The sequence below is a fragment of the Zalophus californianus genome, chromosome 3, assembly GCF_009762305.2.
Source record: "Zalophus californianus isolate mZalCal1 chromosome 3, mZalCal1.pri.v2, whole genome shotgun sequence".
Classification (NCBI taxonomy): domain Eukaryota; kingdom Metazoa; phylum Chordata; class Mammalia; order Carnivora; family Otariidae; genus Zalophus; species Zalophus californianus.
The window spans coordinates 53,904,301-53,922,104 of record NC_045597.1 but is presented as its reverse complement, the minus strand read 5'-3'; the positions used below and the strand labels follow the sequence as shown (position 1 = coordinate 53,922,104).

Here is a 17,804-nt window from a genome sequence, read left to right as displayed (position 1 = left end):
AAAGGCACACCCCTCTGTTTCTGTTGTGACTATTAGATCTTCCACCACCTTCCACAAGAGAACGACCTCCTGGGTGTAAGACCGTGTTTGTTGGAGGATTACCAGAAAATGCTACTGAGGAAATTATTCAAGAAGTCTTTGAGCAGTGCGGTGATATTACAGCCATTCGGAAAAGCAAGAAGAATTTTTGTCACATTCGATTTGCAGAGGAATTCATGGTTGACAAAGCCATTTACCTTTCCGGTACTTTGCATTACATAAGGGGTTTTCGAGGCATTTTTGTTATGTTTTGTGATGTTAATAAGAGCTTATTTCCCTTTTGCCTTAACGCACAATAAAGTCCTCACAGTTTGGGGATGGAAAAGGAGGACCTCTGCCTTTTGCCCTGGCTGCCAGAAGCTGTATGTTAAGTCTGTGAGTGCACCTCACGGCAGGAAGGGTTTCCCACTACCAGTCTTCAGGAATTCCATCGAGTTTCTAATTAATGTTCTCAAGTGCTTATTAGATAAAAAGCAATATTATGAATACTGAGGACCATTATTATTATTGGATATAATTCCCTGGGGGAATAAAATACTCTCTTGGCATAATTTCAGTTTTTCAGAGTGGTTCACTTTCTAGACCCCAGGGTACCAAATCAAGATCAGTTTCCTTGCAGAAAGTAGTCCGTAGGTCCTAGGGGAAGGCCTGATATCATTGCCCAATTGCTAGTGCATTTAGAGGGGAAGGCCTACCCCAGGATACCTGCTTCTCTGGTGCCAACTGATAGGGAGATTTTTACAGATGTTGAAATTAGACCCAGTGCTGCCTGTGGGTGTTGGGGCAAGTGCACGGAGGCTGTCCTCGAGGCCTTTGCCAAATTTGAGAACTATAGATCTGGTATTGGTATGTGGTCTTAGGGAAATGTGCGCTTAGAATCAACTCATTGCCATTCCCTCATGCTCTCCTTCTGCATGTTTCGGTCTGTCACTCGGCACACCACCTCCCTATTCTGAGGCAAAGCTAATGAGGGAAGGTGAGAAAAGAATAGAAAAAAAACACAACAACTCTGAATGCTACTGCCAGGCTTACTTACTTTCTGCAGGCAGCTCTTATTGCCATGGAATTCCCTGCAAACTCCAGAAGCCTTGGGGTTATTCCAGCACTGCTGCAACTTTCCTGAGCCCAGGTAGTGCTACGGAGAACTTTAAAGCCCTTATTCCAATAAAACCTTACAAAGGGGGGGGAGGGGGACTTGAAAGCATTCTAAAATAGAGATGGAAGACGAAACATAGAAAAAATATTTTACAACACACAAATAGCTATGTGTTTTACTTGTCATGTATTCTTGGGCTTTAGCATCAGAGTAATCTATTACACAGTTGGGGATTCTGTCGAGTGCGTGGCATTGGGTCTCACATGCCTCAGGCAAGATAACCTCTCTCTGGCCTCCATTTTCTCATCTGCGAAACTGAGGTAGTAACAGTACTAACTCATAGGATTATTATGAGGAATGAATCAAAATGATGGATATTAAGTACTTAGCAGGGCACCTGCAACAATAGGAACCATTCAGCAAATGGATGTTTCTAACACAAATATCCTGAAGATGGTAAAGAAAGACTGATTCTCATTTTTCACAGACCTGCCCCAGGGAACCTGGACTGTAACCACGGCTCAACCATAAAACTATTTCTTTACTCCACCTGATTAAACGAGAGGGTTAGAGTAGATCAAAAGTGCTTTTCAGCTCCAACGTAACACAACGTTTAGACACAATCAGAAACCCCGTGAGATATTGCCAAAGATGAATAGGCCCAAATTTAGGCACGGGAAAGGTATTCCTGTCTTTATTCCTTGACGCTAGGCTCTTTCCAACCAGGATCCTGGTCCTGCTTCTGAGCCAGGTACCCACAGCAAAGGCCTCACCTCCAGGTGGCACAGCCATCAGCCACCCTGGGGAGGTTGTACATCAGTCCAGGGAAGATCTGAAAGACTGATTAACTGGAGGGGCAGGAGGGAAGGAAGGCTGCCCATCCTGTGTGTGAGCTCCTACAAGCCCATACCCAGCTGGAAGGCCTAATTTTAGGACTGTGTTCACAGTTGAAGGCCAAGCTAATTTTAGACTCAGCCTCATCAGGATCTCTTTTAAGGCCTTAATGATGTTTTGGTGAACGAGAGGGTACTTTTTGGAACCAGATATATCTGAAAAGTGATGCTCTGGACACGAGCAGAAGAAAGATGCTTGGCCGGTTAGGGCCGCTGGGCAGCCTTAGGCGGCATTGCCTGCTCAGCTGTTAGTGTATGTCACCATGGCCTGCTGACTTGTTAAGTTTCTATGGCCCAGAACCAAGATACGCTCTGCTTTAGCATGAATTCTGCTCATATGTGATCGGATGTTTGCGTTTTTGATAGGTATTGTTGTTATCTTCCTATTTTTAGAGAACATCACTTAAACCTAGTAGTGAGAAGGGCATAACAGGAATCAGATGTGAGATCTGTCTTGTATTTGTAACTTCTCAAAGGTGTGAAGTGCCCTACAGGGAAGAAGTCAGCCTCTGCAGGGATTTTTCAGCGGAGTTTCAACCCAAATGCCGAGATAATCCATTGAAATCTAGCACGGAGATCTTGAACATCAGTGTAGTGCAGCCTACCATCTCACAGTGGTATCTCATTTGCAAAGCCCCTACATGGCAAAAGTGCTCATTTTGCTCTCTCCTCTGGCAACCCCGACAGCTGTGATCCTGCTGGGACCTGAATTTATGTTTTTAAAATCTGAGTACCCCAAACCGAAGAGCAGCCTCAAAGCCAAGCCTTCTTCATTTTGAAGTGAGGCTGGCTATCTGGTTTCAGTTCTGTTTGTGTTGATTTCTCAGATCAGGTTTCTGCACATCATCTTTATAAGTTGGGTAGCTCGCAGTAAATCCCCCAAAGGTTTCCAGGCCCATTTTTTTTTTTTTGGTCCAGCTCTGTGCTCTTGTACAGGCTCCCGTGGCCTTCAAAGATTGCGTGGACAATTTGTGTGGTGCCGCATGCCAGATGAGGTGCTGCAGGGCTGCAAGAAGGCAGCGGTGAGGCCTCTTGATTGAAGGTAAAATATTCTCCTGTGTGCCCCAGAGGATAAGTGGAAATAAAACAGCCTTGCAAAATTGCCTTGGTAATTGTGGCTTTTGCAGCTGCTGAGAGAGAATGGAGCAGCATTTTCTAGGGGAATGAAGCAATAACCTGTGAGTGAGGTGTTGTGGAATTTACTTTGTAGGTCTTTTTAAATACCATAGATATTCTTTATTTACCCCTACTCTGCCTTTTTCGAAAAAGAGTTTAAGAACAGTTATGCAACAGAGTTACCGTAAATTGAAAATATAACACCACGGCCATAGAAAGGCAGAGAGGGGAAAATGCTACATGCCAAATTTGTTTCCGAGCTTCCTGGAAGCCAGAGGGAAGAGTTATGGTAAGTGCCCTGGTTCTTGAGGTCATCCTCTTAGTAACATTGGCTTGAAAGATGGGTAGGTGACCCGTCCGAGACACCTCCCAGAAGTGTGTTTATCTCCAAATCCGTAATAAGCTGAACTTGGCAGTACTTCCTTATCACTGGGGAGAAGGGTAATTGCTTCCCACCTCTTTGGGCAAAAAAAAGAAAAAGAAAGAAAAGAAAGAAAGAAATAGGCGAAAGCCCCCTTTCCCCCACCCCCAGGGTGCCTTGAGGGCCTGGACAAAACGGTGTGGTCATCTTGGCGGTGACATTGTGACGCCACTGGCCTTTCCGTTGCTTTCAGGTTACCGGATGCGATTAGGGTCCAGCACGGACAAAAAGGACTCGGGCCGCCTGCACGTGGACTTCGCCCAGGCCAGGGACGACTTCTACGAGTGGGAATGCAAGCAGCGGATGCGCGCGCGCGAGGAGCGGCACCGGCGCAAGCTGGAGGAAGACCGGCTGCGGCCGCCCTCGCCGCCGGCCATCATGCACTACTCGGAGCACGAGGCAGCGCTGCTGGCCGAGAAGCTGAAAGGTAGGGGGCTGCCCGCGCGTCTCCGCCCCAGCGGGAGGCACGGCCCGCTCCCAGAGAAGCTCCGCCATCCACCCCCCCCTCCCCACCCCACCCCACCCCACCCCACAACGACCCAGACGTCTCCGTCCCTCCGCGTGCTGAGTGCCTGCGGGCGAGGTCACCCGGACGCAGGGGCCGCTTGGGCTTCCTCCTGCTGTCGGGACAGAGCCCTGCCCCTTCCCGCCGCTGTGCTCCATGCACGCGCGTGTACGGCCACTCACCACGGCTTGTGGAAAGAGGGGTGGGTGAGTCATGCGCAGTAGCCCTGGAGCGGGCTCTTGTCTTCGCACGTGTGTTGACTGAGCGAGGCTGGCATCTCCTGTGGGCAGGCGGGTCCTGGTGTGTGCCTCCAGCTCCTGGAGTTTCCACCTACCTGTACCCTTCTCAAAGCCTCCCTTCATACACATGGGAAATGGCGCTGGGGTCTGTGGAGGGTAGAAGCGAAATTCAGAAAGGGATCATCCCTTCCTTCAGAGATGGCGTTGAAGGGACACTGCTGACACCTACAGAATAAGTAGGAATAAAAAGGAGTACATTTCATTTCTTTAAAGTTTGCTGTGCTCCTTTCACATGTTTGATGCAGTGGGGGATAAAGCCATATGGAGGCTTTAGTACCTGCCCCAGTGAACAGCAGATGATTGGGGAGGGAGGGGCCAGATTCTACCTCGGGATCACGTGTATGTGTGAATTCTCCTACTATTGAGCAGAGTCACGGAATCTGAGCAGCACCTGCATTTACGGGCAAACGATGGTCAGACCTTCCTCGCGCCATTGGGCGCATCAGGTTAGAGTGGCTGGCCACACCCAGGTGTCTCAGGTAGTACAAAGCCAATGGCATGACTGTCAAGCAACATAGGAGCAACGTGCTTTGGGAACACGGGGGCAAGTGTTGATGAAGGTATCGAGAAAATCTTCACAGAGAACTGTGCAGGATAAACAAGGTTTTTCTTTCCCAGAAGAAGAAGGGCCTTAAAGACATGCCGGTCAGAGGCCGGAGCCCTAGGAAAAAAGATGCAAGGAAGCAGAGAGGAAGGTGGCACAGGAGGGGAAGGGCAAGGGGCCTGTTCCAGCGCACATGAGACCGGCATGGAAGTTTATAGAGCAAGGTGGAGCTGGAAGAGCATTTCGGGGCCAGATGGTCGGGCCCTGAAAGCTGCCCCTGGATTTGGGTTTTACTCCATAAGCAGTGGAGAAACCATTAAAGATTTCTGATGAGAAAAGAGATGTGATTGATCCTTGGCGTGTTTTAGAGCGTAGCTAGTATATTGCTGGCAGCGTGTAAACTGATCGGATGCTTTCACTAAATGAAATGTGTGAAAGCTGCCCAAAACCTATTTTAGGAGGATAGGAGGTTGACGTTATGTTTCTTTAAAAGAGAATTCTTTTTAAAAAGAACTTCTGCTTCTAGCGCTGGTGCCCTTTTCAGGCCTTGGGAGCCCCTAATCAGCTGCCGTTGTGGCTGAAAGCTCCCCACTGTAACTACCGAGGGCTTTTTTGCCAACGGCCCATGTTCCGCTGCTCTGGGAGGGCCTGTCTTACAGACATAAGTACATAAGCCATGGGTGTCCCTTTAACAAAAAACACATGAAAGGCAAACACAGGCATGATCTCCTTTTCCATTCAGGCTACAAATCATAAGGAGTGGCCAGAGTGAGAAAGAGCAACATCCTCAACCAGGAATGTTGATTTTGCAACGAGTTGTTTTTTCTTTAATATCCTGCACATTGTGCATTATCGGCTTCCACGCTCCACTTAGACATGACAAAAACTGGCACCTTGGTTCTGTGACCTCTTGGAGGGATTTCACAAAAAGTTTGGCCTCCTCCTATTCTTTTTAAGGAACCAGCACAGAAATGTCTATGCACTTAAGAGGAACATGGCGTTGCCTTTGCTGTGGGAGGGTCACAGATTGGGATGTCAATTGGGTGAAGTAATTTGCAAGCTTTGCCCTTTCAAAAATATATATATTTATATAGATGAGTATAATTTGAAGAATTTAGGAGCTGCACCTTCGCCAAGTACTGTGTGATCCGTTGAGAGAACAGATTGGAAAATTTAAGAGATGGCAGTTACAGTAGAATGAACTAGCTAGGCATACAGTGCAGGCAACCAGTCAGGTAATACCAAGCTTGAGAATTTCAACCCAAGCTCAGAGTTTGGAATATAAACAGCATTTAATTGCGTAGGAAATTGGCTGCCTCAGAGAGGAAATCTACTCCATGCTCCTTATAATGCTGCAAAGCCAGACTGAAGGGGCCAAGGAAACTGCTTCCCTGAAGATGACTTTATTGATGTAGGGATAAAAAAACAAAAAAATGCAGTCAAAACCCAAGGTAAAGAAGCCTGAGTAAAAAAGATGATGGAAATACGATCTGAAAATACCTAATTGAATTTGATTTTTTTTTCCTCCCATGAGAAATCATGCTATCTTAGGTTTATTACAAACATTTTTCCCTGTTTTACATTGTACTTGTTCTTGCAGTTTTCTTTTTGAAAATCAGCTCTATCTAGCAAAATCTGCACGAGCCAACTCTTTATTATGACCCACAAGGCCCTCTACATGCTGCCTGGTGTTAAAACTCTGCACATAGTAAATACTTAATTCCTTTCTCCCTTCCTCAATGAGTTGGAGCTTTGAGCATGTTGTATTTCTGGCCTTTGGTGCCACCAGACGTGGTGGGAGGTGGTGGGAGGTGGCGGGGGGGGGGGGTGGGGGGGTGATGCGCCAGCATTGCGCAAATATTTATGGAGCTCTTTACCATATATCTGGAACTGTGCTAAGAAGCACTGCGGTGGGGGGGGTTGGGCAACAGCACACGCACCCCTACCTCACAGACTTTAGGCTTCTAGCGCAGTAGAGGCAATTACTAAGTACCATGTACTTCCCGTGGTGGTGTGTGAAAAGTGCAGCGAGCTATCCCAGGAGGGACCCGGAACCCAGCTGGACCAGCGGCAGGGTGAGGGGGCGGATCTCCTGAGACCAGCTAACCCCAGATCCAGTGGCCACTGGGCCTTCTTGAAGGCGCAGGAGACGTCAAGTTGTAATTATGCAGTGTCTTAAGGCGGTGTTGGTTACGTTAATACAAATTCTAAAAAAGAAAATTAGCGGGCACCATGCCGATTAAATAGACATTGTTCTGAGACAGTTCCACTTAATGAATGAAGACTGACTGGGAAGTAACTGCTCACAGACCCAAAGTTTATAGCATGGCTTTGAGAAAGTGAGAAGGAGCTCAATAACACCATAATTACACTTTATTGGAAACAGTAGCACCAGGCAGATGAGGTAATGAATTTCAGCGTGTCTAACACAGACCATCCACCCCTGGAGGAGCCCTGTGTTTGGACTGTGGAAGGAAGAGATTGATTAGATGGTGAGAAAGATTATATCCTAATTCACTGGAGATTTCTCCTGGCAAGAGCATTTAAAAGTTTTTGTGTACTTTTTCCCCCTTTGGAAAAGCTTCACGTAATCTTTCATTATGTGATGAAATGAAGAGTTTCTCTCTGCATCAGGTGAAGTTTTGACAAAGCTTTGAAGCAGTGCCCTTGGGATCCCCCTGGCGTGTCATCATGAATTCAGTTCTCCTGGGATCAGCATTCCTAATTTCCGGAGGGCTAGACTAGGATTTGCATACAGAATGGCCCTATGTCAGCCTGCCAGACGATGGAGAGGGGGGTAGCAGTGGTGCTGGCGTTTTGCTGAGACGGTTGTCAATATTTATGGTTCCGAGAAAGTAAAAATCAATAGCGCTATAAGCCAAGTGGGAGTTCCATTAGCTAAAAGCCAGGCTTCCTTCTCAGGGCAAGGGAAATGAGAAGCGCAGGAGCCTGTTTGAGAATCACTTCCTTAGGCGTTATTGACCTTCACAGAGGCAAGATAGGCCATTTCATCTAGAAACATTTTGCTTGACCCAAAAGCAGGAATAACTGGTGCATTTTCATATTGCCACCCACCCCCTTAATTTTTTTTTTTTTTAATTTTTACAGGTACTACAGAGTTGGGGGAGTGTGTGTGTGTGTGTGTGTGTGTTTGTGTGTGTGTGTGTTGGAGGGAAAGGGGTGCTTCAACCATTTGTATCACCTTTCCTGCTACCTGTAATTTGGAGGATAGATAAGGTTACATCCCTTTTAATGGTTCATTGAGGAGCCAAAAACTGGAGACTTGTTTAGGGATGTCCAATGTTGAGGGACACATAGTGAAATTTTAGGGATGTTGTAGGAATAATGCTTGGCTCTCCTGGAATCCCATTCTGCTTGGGTCAATATGTGACTCTACACTGTAAGCTGTTCCCAGCTATCATAGAAACCAGAAATCAGTGATAGCTAGATCGACACACCATCCACACGATTCATCTTTGTATGTGTGTGTACATGTGTGTGTATCCCCATTTTAGGGGGAAAAATGTGTTGTAGAACATCTTCCTTTTACCTCATTCTCAAGACATTTTATTCAAACATTAATCTCCTCTCCTGTTATTCCTTTATAGACCCAGCCGTAAATAAGGGTATTACAGCCCACCTAAGTTTTCATATTCAGTGTTCATGGCCTGGCTCTCATCCACCTATTGTTCTGAAAATCAAGGCCAGATCTCCCTCCATACACAAAGGGGGAGAAAAAATTCCCTACCCATTTGAGTCCTTTTCCCCTTTATTATCTATTCATCAGTTTGATTGAAGTTCATGTGTCCACCTGCTGAGTCCGTTGGCTCTGCGTCATGGCCCTGGGGTTTCAGACATGACGGCAGCACGGGCCTGGCCTTTGAACAGCACCAGTTCAAGGGTGGCTAAAGGATATTCTGGCAGTGGAACCATGACTTACAAATATAACATGAACATGTGCCAGCGATTTTATTTAACTCATTTAACGAGAGAATCAGTAAGACGTTAAAAACCGGTTCAAAAGAGAATTTGCTCTGTAACAATTTATATTTTCTACTGGACAAAAATTCATCTACATTGTTATGGAGAATTATTTGCATTGTTATCAGTTCTCCACAATTTATGTTCTGTCCCTAAAGAGTTGTAAGGTAGCCTGATCAAAAACAAAGATTCACTCCCCTGTAGAATCAGATAATTCTGGGGGCTGGAGGCCAGTGGAGAGGGTCCTCTAGGCCACGGCCAGCATTTCATTGAAAGGATCTGCAGTAGTCTCTATGCCCATTTCCAAGTCATGGACATTTTTTTTTTCCTGGATGGGGATGGCAGGTGTTAAAGCAGCTATTCCTTAAAGGGGTGTGGGGGAGGTCAGGAACAGGGATTCGCAAAGCTCATAAGAATCACATCAAATCCTTTCAGTGTTCTCCACGATCTCAGCGGCTACTTTCCATTTCAGGGTTTTGTTATCTTTTAACTTAGACGAGCTCGCAGCCAATTTCCCTGGTTTTCATTGACTGATTTCTTCCAGTGCTTCCGAAACTCTCATGTGCAAATGAGTCACTTAGAGTAGGATGCAGATTCTGAGTCAGGAAGCCTGGGTAAGTGTGAGTCTGCATTTTCAAGGAGCTCCCAAGTGAGGCTCAAGCTTTAAGTCTTTGAATAGCAAAGATTTATCCCATGTGCAATTTTTTAAATGTCTACTATGTGCCAGGTGCCCAAGAAACACGAAAGAGAGGGAGAGAGGTTGATAAAGTCCGAAGTAAACAGAAACGAAATGAGATGGGTATGGCTTTAGGTAGTGACATTGAGGGATGCTAGCCATTATAATATTATTTATTCCTCACAAAACTAAAGTTGGTCATTATTTTCCCAGAATTAAAAATGCCTTCAAAAAGATTTTTGAGTCATTTGACAAGCTGGTTAGTTAGTGCCTTACTGCAGAAAGTTCTGCTTCTCTGTGATTATCTGACATCATTCTTAACTTTCGTTGCCAGTGGTAACGACCTCAGAGGCCTGAAAGGTAAAGGACCAGCTAGCTTAACTGCCAGGAGAACATTTATCTCTGAGAGACACTGTGAAAATACTCTTTAACACAAAATTGAAGTGTTTATTCCCATCTGATGTTTCCCAACTTCTGACCACTGAATTTGTGGCTCTCAGCACTAATCACTGCAAGCCTATTAGAAATAGTGTAATCAAATATAAACTGCAAAGAGAAAAACTCGAAATGACCAGAAGATTGAAATATGTTTTGGAAGTTTTATTCTCATGTTAGCCCTTCAAAACTGGAGACCGAGCCATAAATGAGCAATTACGGTATAGAGTGACTAATGTCTTAGTAGCAGGTTATGTGGGGAGTTGTGGAAACATAGCAAATGGACACCTAATTCATGTTAGGGTTACAGAAAAGCTGACTTCATGGAAGACACTGAAACTGAATCTTGAGGGAAACAACGGGTGGACCAGAAACCTGAATGCTCCTTCCTAGGATGAGTGCACAGACAGGCAAAGGCATGGCCCTGGTATTTATTTAACAAAGGGGAGAGCTATAAGGGAATGGGGGAGGGATGGATTGAAGAAGAAAATGCAAATCAAGAAAAGCCACGGAGTAAACGTGCAGTAACCTGGGTGTGACATCCCGAAGACCCTGATTAGAAAATACTACACAATTTTTAATGAGCAAATGGTTCATAGTCACTCCTTAATGCACCGATCTTCCCAATTCTTAATGTGGAAAAAGCACATCTGCACATTCTAGTTTCTAAACTGCACCCATGCTCAGAGTTATGCCTAAGCTTGTTCACAGAAAGTATTTGGAATTTTTATGACTGCATCTTTGATGTGATTTTTATGAGCAGTGTTAATTTCTTTTCACATGAATAGCTTTAATAATGCTGCAATCTAAATCCTATTTAAATTAGTTCTATATTGTCTTCTGTTTTCTCAGTGATCTTCCCACTGAATACAAAATTGAATTTACAGTTGGATATTGAAAATGACCACTCCCAATAGCTCCTGTAAGCCATTCAGAGTGAGTTGCTGGGTTACTCTTACTTAATATGAAGTCACTTCTTACATAGCAACAGATATTGACCAAACTTACCAATTGCTCCTTAACTAATGTCTTCACATTTATTTTGCATGTCAGTACATCAATTTCACATTGGCCTGGCAGTTTTAGAAAGTTCAGAAATGAGGATGAAATTGGGAGTTTTCAAAAGTATATACTTATTTTAAGCTAATGGAATTCTGCCTACAATTACTTCTGTTACCTATTTTTTAACCCTTGTTAAAATGTGAGCAAGTCTCTTGCTGGCTCACTTAATAAATTATGTATTTCCAATTGCTTAATCCTAAAACTGCTGTTTTCTTTTTCTGAAAACTATCAAATAACTATGATCTGCTGGTGAACTTAGGCTCTCCATCTAGGAGTGAAGAACAAGAAAATTTGATTTTCAGATCATTTGAGCAAACATACATTTTTAAAATTGAAGTGTGTTCTCCCTCACAGTAAGTCAGTGTATTTATGAACTCAGTGACCACAAGCAAGAGAAGGAAAAACAATCAGTAATAGGAGGGAAAGATAGAACAACATTGTTCTCTCTGCTAGTAAGCTCAACAACAAAATCGTGAAGGGTTTTCTTTGCTCTGTGTTATACAGAGATGAAAGTCACAGCAAAGGGTAAAAATGGTACATGGAGTCAGTGTTTTCTTTTTTATTGTTGTTATTTTTTAAGTGGGGGGAAGCTTTCTTATCAGCGTTAGGTTTATTCGTGCTGTCTTTTGGGAGGTCCATTCCCCTAACATATATTGGCAGGGAGAGAGGTAGAGAGTGCGTGCAGGAGGCAAAATTTATTCTGACTGTAACGGTCACAGTGGGCCTCTCACAAACATAATGCTAAATTATCGGCCTCTCCATGGGCTGAACTAATGTTAAGTTGTATGATGGATTTTATCTTACACAAGCCGCTCTGGTCCGTGAAATGAGATAAGAAACCACTGCAGCTGGAGTTCACAGAGGGTTGAGCTCAGACTGAAATTCCAGAGTTAACAAAATTGGATGAGCCAGCTGTGAGACTGCACGCGTGTGTTCTGAGCCTGTGCTTTGAGATTTTCGAGGAAAGGCATCTTTGCGGGGTGCCCTGTGGGCGTTCCCGGGGCCTCTTTAACTCCTCTGGTGAAGGTGTGAGGGTGGAGGGGGCAGGTTTGCACTGGAAAAAGGCTCTGATCCCCAATCTCCAGCTGCCCCTGCCGCAGTGGGGGAGGGCCTGGCTGGGTGCTGATCAGTAGCGTGCGTTTGATAGATGCTTCCACGTTGGAGAAAGCAGAGCGCACCCCACACACCCTGGGTCAGGCTGATCCTGCCTTCATTCAGTGCACACACCTCTGGGCAAGCAACAGCCACAGCAAAGAAGTTGTGTCCCGTCTGGGAGGGGGCCTCTGGCAGAAAAGGTACTATAGATATTTCTATCCTGTGCTATGAAATTCACAAAGAGCCCCAAGAATGAAGGTTTTGTATGATGTGTAACATACCAACAACAGCGGTTGATTAAAAAACATCTGGTGAGTGAGATAAAATGTGGCTCAGTTGGTTAAGCAACTGCCTTCGGCTCAGGTCATGATCCTGAAGTCCCAGGATCCAATCCCGCATCGGGCTCCCTGCTCAGCAGGGAGTCTGCTTCTCCCTCTGACCTTCTTCCCTCTCATGCTCTCTCTCTACCATATTCTCTCTCTCAATAAATAAAAATCTTTAAAAAAAAAAACTCCTTTGCCGAATATGCATCATGCTCTGTCCAGTCATCTGTGTGTGTGTATAAACAATATATAATATACAAAAATATATAATAATAACAGAAAATTTTTGCGCGCGCACACACACAATGCATAAGAATGTTTCTGATGTTCCTCCAGTGGAGGGAACATAATAAGCACTCGGTATTTATCAAATAAATGAGTAAGAATCTGAATTTTCCAGTTTAATTTTGCTCCTGATTTTTAGAATTCAGAGCCTACATAGTTTTCTTGAAAAATATAGGATATTTTTCTTAAGTCACATTTTCCAGGGGTAGAAAAATATAAGTGGAAGACGTCTCCCCTCAAGTTTGCCTGGGAAGTATGCAGTGAGCCTTCAGCAGTAGGATCAATTAATGTTGTGATAATTGACATACAACTACCAGTTCAATTAACTTAATTACCGTCAAACTTGCTTTTTTTTTTTTCCTACTTTTAAGCCATGCAACACAGGTCTGTTCTAGTAACCATTCCCAAACAGGCAAGTTTATTTCGTTTCTTTCAAATAAACTCCATCACTTATTTACAGGTGGAACCTCATTCCCCACTCCATCCTCCCAACCCCCATACATACCTCAAACCAAGTTCAAATGGGTTCCAATAGGCTTCTAGATGGCTTCCAGAGAAAACACTGACCACCCAGATAACAAATCCTCTTGTTGAAAAGAAGGAAATATTCTATTTTTCAGCCTAATTAAATATGTTGTATTAAACCTAAGATGAAATTAGTTTTGAACTGTAGTAGAAAAAGCATTGACTAATTCCTACTGCCGCCTTGGGAACAGTATCTTCCATTACATCCAGTTTTAAAATAGTTTAATCTGTCATCCATATTTTGACACTAACTCGGCTGACTCTAAGTCAGAAAACTTGTATTGTGTAATATATCTGATGAAAGAATAAAGAAGCGGAGACCAGATAGGTAGGTTAATGACTGTTTTTCAAGCCAGTCTTAAGAAAGAGAAATCAGGGTTTGGCATACCATGTTACCAAGAATGCCCAGAACAAATCTAAAACTGAACTCACCTGGTTCGGAGATGGGAGAGTGACCCACCATTTGTTTTTTGGATGGCTCTATGGCACCATGGAATTAGAGGCAGAAGGGGAAACCAAGCAATGCTAGAGCAGTTAGTCTTAGGAAAGCTAATTTGTCAAGTTTGGAAAATGCATCCGTGAAGATGGTCTGTGTTCTGTCTTTTGAGAAGAACCCAAAGTAAAGTTCATTGTCTTGCCTTGGCATGATTTGTACTTGGTGGTTTTCCATTTCCAGATGATAGCAAGTTTTCAGAGGCTATCACAGTGCTCCTTTCCTGGATCGAACGAGGGGAGGTGAATCGGCGTTCCGCAAACCAGTTCTATTCCATGGTGCAGTCAGCCAACAGCCACGTCCGCCGGCTGATGAACGAAAAAGCCACCCACGAACAGGAGATGGAAGAGGCCAAGGAGAATTTTAAAAATGCCTTAACTGGAATCCTCACTCAATGTAAGTAAAATTTTGGGGGCCATCTGTTTTTGTTGTGATTTTGCCTTTTCTTTTGCATTCATTTAATTTTTGTTTTCATTTGGGGGTAAGTAGTTCAGTAATTTCCCATTTTACTCCATATTGAATGGCAAACCTCATTACCTATTTCATGTTCTGTGGCAACTTGGAGGAACACGGACCCTGCCCTGAGAGCTTACTTCTCAAGGTGAGCAACGTTTCTGTAGCTTTTCCTCAGAACACCAAACCCGGCCACCGGGGCAGGGCAGCCAAATGCTTCTGTGCCTGCTGGACCCACCACAGGTCACACCGCACCTGCAGGGCACCTGTGGGGTGGCTGCCCTTTACCATGCAGGACGTGACCTGCATGTCCTCCTAGTGCCGACAGTAGGAAGCAGACCCCGAGCACATTGTCCTTGAGCTCTGTTTAGGATGAAGGCACCATCAGAAAAACTCCTCCTCAGGATCCTTTATTTGAGGTGAGCTTTGGCTGTCATCATGGGCAACTCAGAAGTCCAGGTTTTTCTACAGTATTATTTTTTTGTCCTTTTTTCATCTGGAAAGCAAATTGCCTTAATTGCTTAATGCTGGCGATTTTTCATGTCCAGACCCTAAATTGATGAAGGGGTGTAAATAGGCTCACTCATAGAACAATAGTCAGGGTAATTACCCAGGGCTCTATTCAAAAAAAGGGCATATATTTTCTTTCCAGGCACTCTGTGTCTGTAGTTAACGTCACAGTGGCATAATGCATTGCGGTTGCTGATGTTCCTGTTGTTGGTAAAAGCCATCGAATGACAGTGTAACAATGCCCCGCTCCATTCGGTACCAGGTGCAGGGTGCCACGTGGGATGGTGACGTATGAGATTTACATATTCATTCTGAGAATGAGGGATTTTTTCAATGATACAGTGTGCCAAAATGTCGATCGCCTCTTTCATCAGTGTAAACCCAAGGGATGATGGATCTATCTGTTAGGATGGGAAGAGAGAGGGACATGAAAAACCAGGCTCTCAAGTGGAAAGGTGTTTTATATGACTTTGTTGTAAGAAGACCATTTTTTGCAACAGCATAAGATATATAAGAAATGCGCAAACATGAACTCTGGTAAGTGGCCAAATATCCAGTAGGAGACCAACCTGGGCACCTGTCTTTATAGAAAAGGAATAGGAAAAACAGAAGTGCTGTCTCATCAGACCATTATCAGACCACTTTCCCTTGATGCCCAGTCATGAGGAATGGCCCTTCCCTGGCCCATGTACACCCAGCAGTTCTGAGGTTAGGGTTACTAGGGATAGGGTAAAGAACACCAGTATTGATTCCGCCTTTAAAAGGAGGGAAGCACGGAATGGATTAGTGGGTGGAGGGGAGGTAAGGATGGCTTGGTAATGGAGAAAAGGAAGAGAGGGAAAGGCCACTCAACTCTAATGATACAGTCCCTGCCAAGTGCATGAACGCTGGGATATTACTGGGTAACTTTTGCTCACTAGCATCAATTTAAAAACATTTTCACTCCTGTGACTTCACAGTCCCACCTGGCAGGGAAGACTCAACCCTTGACCCTAACAATGAAGGTAGAAAGACAGCCACGCATTAGAATAGGGGAGAAATTCGGTGTCCTTTGGCCGTATCCCTTGAGAGGAGCACCTGTTAAAAAGAGGCCCAGCTCTTGTGGCTGAGAGAATGCAACGTGCCTGACATGATGCGGGGCTGAGCTGGCCTCGGTTTCAAACCACAGGAGAGAGAGATGAAGAAGTCTGGCACGTGGCAGGATCCAAATGTCAGCATTTGATTACTGATAAAGGCTGAACTGGAACGGGAGGTTGAGGTCGGCTGTAACAGTGGGCTTTCTACTGCGCGGCCTCCAGGGGGAGCATCTGGCCGCAGGCAGCCCTGAAGCCCTTGACCCCGCTGCACAGTGAGGGGAGGAGCAGGGGGGGATGAGGAGGGGTGCAGGCGGGCTGGTGGCTCCCTCCCCAGGAAGGAGGGAGCGGAGGGCATGAGTAGGACCGGGAAGGTTGGAGGGAAGTCCACCTCGTGGAAACCTAGGAGTGGAGACTCCTGTTCTGGATACCTCGTTGGCATCTCCACTGTGAAATATCAAAAATGGAGTGGAGACTCCTGTTCTGGATACCTCGTTGGCATCTCCACTGTGAAATATCAGAAATGGAATTCTTGCTTTTAATTTCCAAGCCCATTCCTTTTTAGGTTTTTCCTTCCTATTTTAAGGAATTCTCAGACCCAAATCCTGCAAGTAATCTTTACCCTCATCATCTCCCTCCTCCAAAGCCCGTATTCAGGGCATCAGGAAGTCCCATTGCGTCAGCATTCAAAAATGACCCACTTTTCTTCATTTTAACTGCCAGCATTCAAGGGCAGGCTGCCTGAACTATGGCAATGGCCTGGTGCGTCCGTTAGGCCTGGTGTCCACCTGTGAGTAACAGAAAACCCCACCCAACTGTATCTTAAAAAAGTGAGGTTTTTTTCTTTTCATACCTGGTAAAATCTGGCCGTAGGTATGTATTGGCACAGGTTCAGGGGTGCGGGGCTGTCAGGCCTGAGGTGTCTGTGAGGCTATTAGCTTTTCCTAGGTGACGGTCGAAAACGACTGCTCTTGCTCCTGCCATCACATCATTTTGTTGACACGCTTGAATCATGTAAGGGAAAAAGCAGAGGACAGGGTTGTGCCTTTAGAGCAAGAAAGCAAAGCTTGCCCAAAGATCCTCAACAGACTTCCGTTTACGTCTCGTGCGGAATGATTACACGTGTCCATGCCTAGCTACCAGGAAAGCAGGAAATACCCTTTTTTTGGGGTGGGCCCGTTGCTCCCAGAATAAAATTGGGGCTTTCACAGGAAGGAAGGAGGGGAGGAGGGCTGCCGGGAGGCCTTGTGCAGTTTCTGCCGTATACAGTCCCTCCCTTTCCACTTTGATTCTTGTTCGGTCTATTTTTCACACATCGTCTAATATAATTCACATCATAGCTTCCCCACTTAAATCCCTCAAGTAGCTTCCCACTGCACTTACAATAATATTCACTCTCCCCAGACTACAAGCTCTCCATACCTGCCTCTTTAGCATCAGTTTTCCCTTGACACGTGGTGCCTCCCCGCTGTGGAGCCTGTCAGAACCGCCTCCCACCCCTGAGCCTTTGCACCTCTGTCCCTCTGTCTGATGTGCCCTGCCCCCCATCCTGCATGCATGAATCCTCCCCATCCTTTGTGGTCTTGGCCGAAAGCCCACCCTTCAGGGAGACCTTTCTGCTTCACCCTTCCCCAGTAGCTTCACCCAGTTCAAGGTCCTTTGGAGCACTTACCAAAATGTGCAGTGATGTCATGATTTGTCTGCTCCTGATTATTAGTCATGCACGCATACCAAGTGTCTGGAACATAGACTCAGGATGATGAGTGAGTGAGCACATGAGTAAATAGGAAGGATGGCAGGAAGGAAGCCTGAGACAATTCAGAAGTTCCCAGGGCCCTCTGAGAGTGGTTTGGTGTGGGTGGCAGCACGGTCCGGGGGGCCCGGCCCTTCAACTCTGCTTGTGTGACCCAGCACATCCGAAAGCTCACTGGCTGTGCCTTTGCTGGCAACTGCTGTACTCTACCAGACCCCTGGTAGCAG

At 45.4% G+C, this 17,804-nt stretch overlaps 1 protein-coding gene across 6 annotated transcripts in view; it reads left to right on the top strand.

Moving 5' to 3' along the window:
• Positions 1-17,804, top strand: part of ENOX1 (ecto-NOX disulfide-thiol exchanger 1) — a 555,783-nt gene that overhangs the window by 387,832 nt on the left and 150,147 nt on the right. For all 6 annotated transcript variants that reach the window (XM_027591387.2, XM_027591386.2, XM_027591388.2 and 3 more), the window contains 3 exons: positions 37-243; positions 3,759-3,992; positions 13,972-14,184. In XM_027591387.2, coding sequence (XP_027447188.1) covers positions 37-243; positions 3,759-3,992; positions 13,972-14,184 — 654 coding nt within the window. The remainder of the gene's footprint in view (positions 1-36; positions 244-3,758; positions 3,993-13,971; positions 14,185-17,804) is intronic.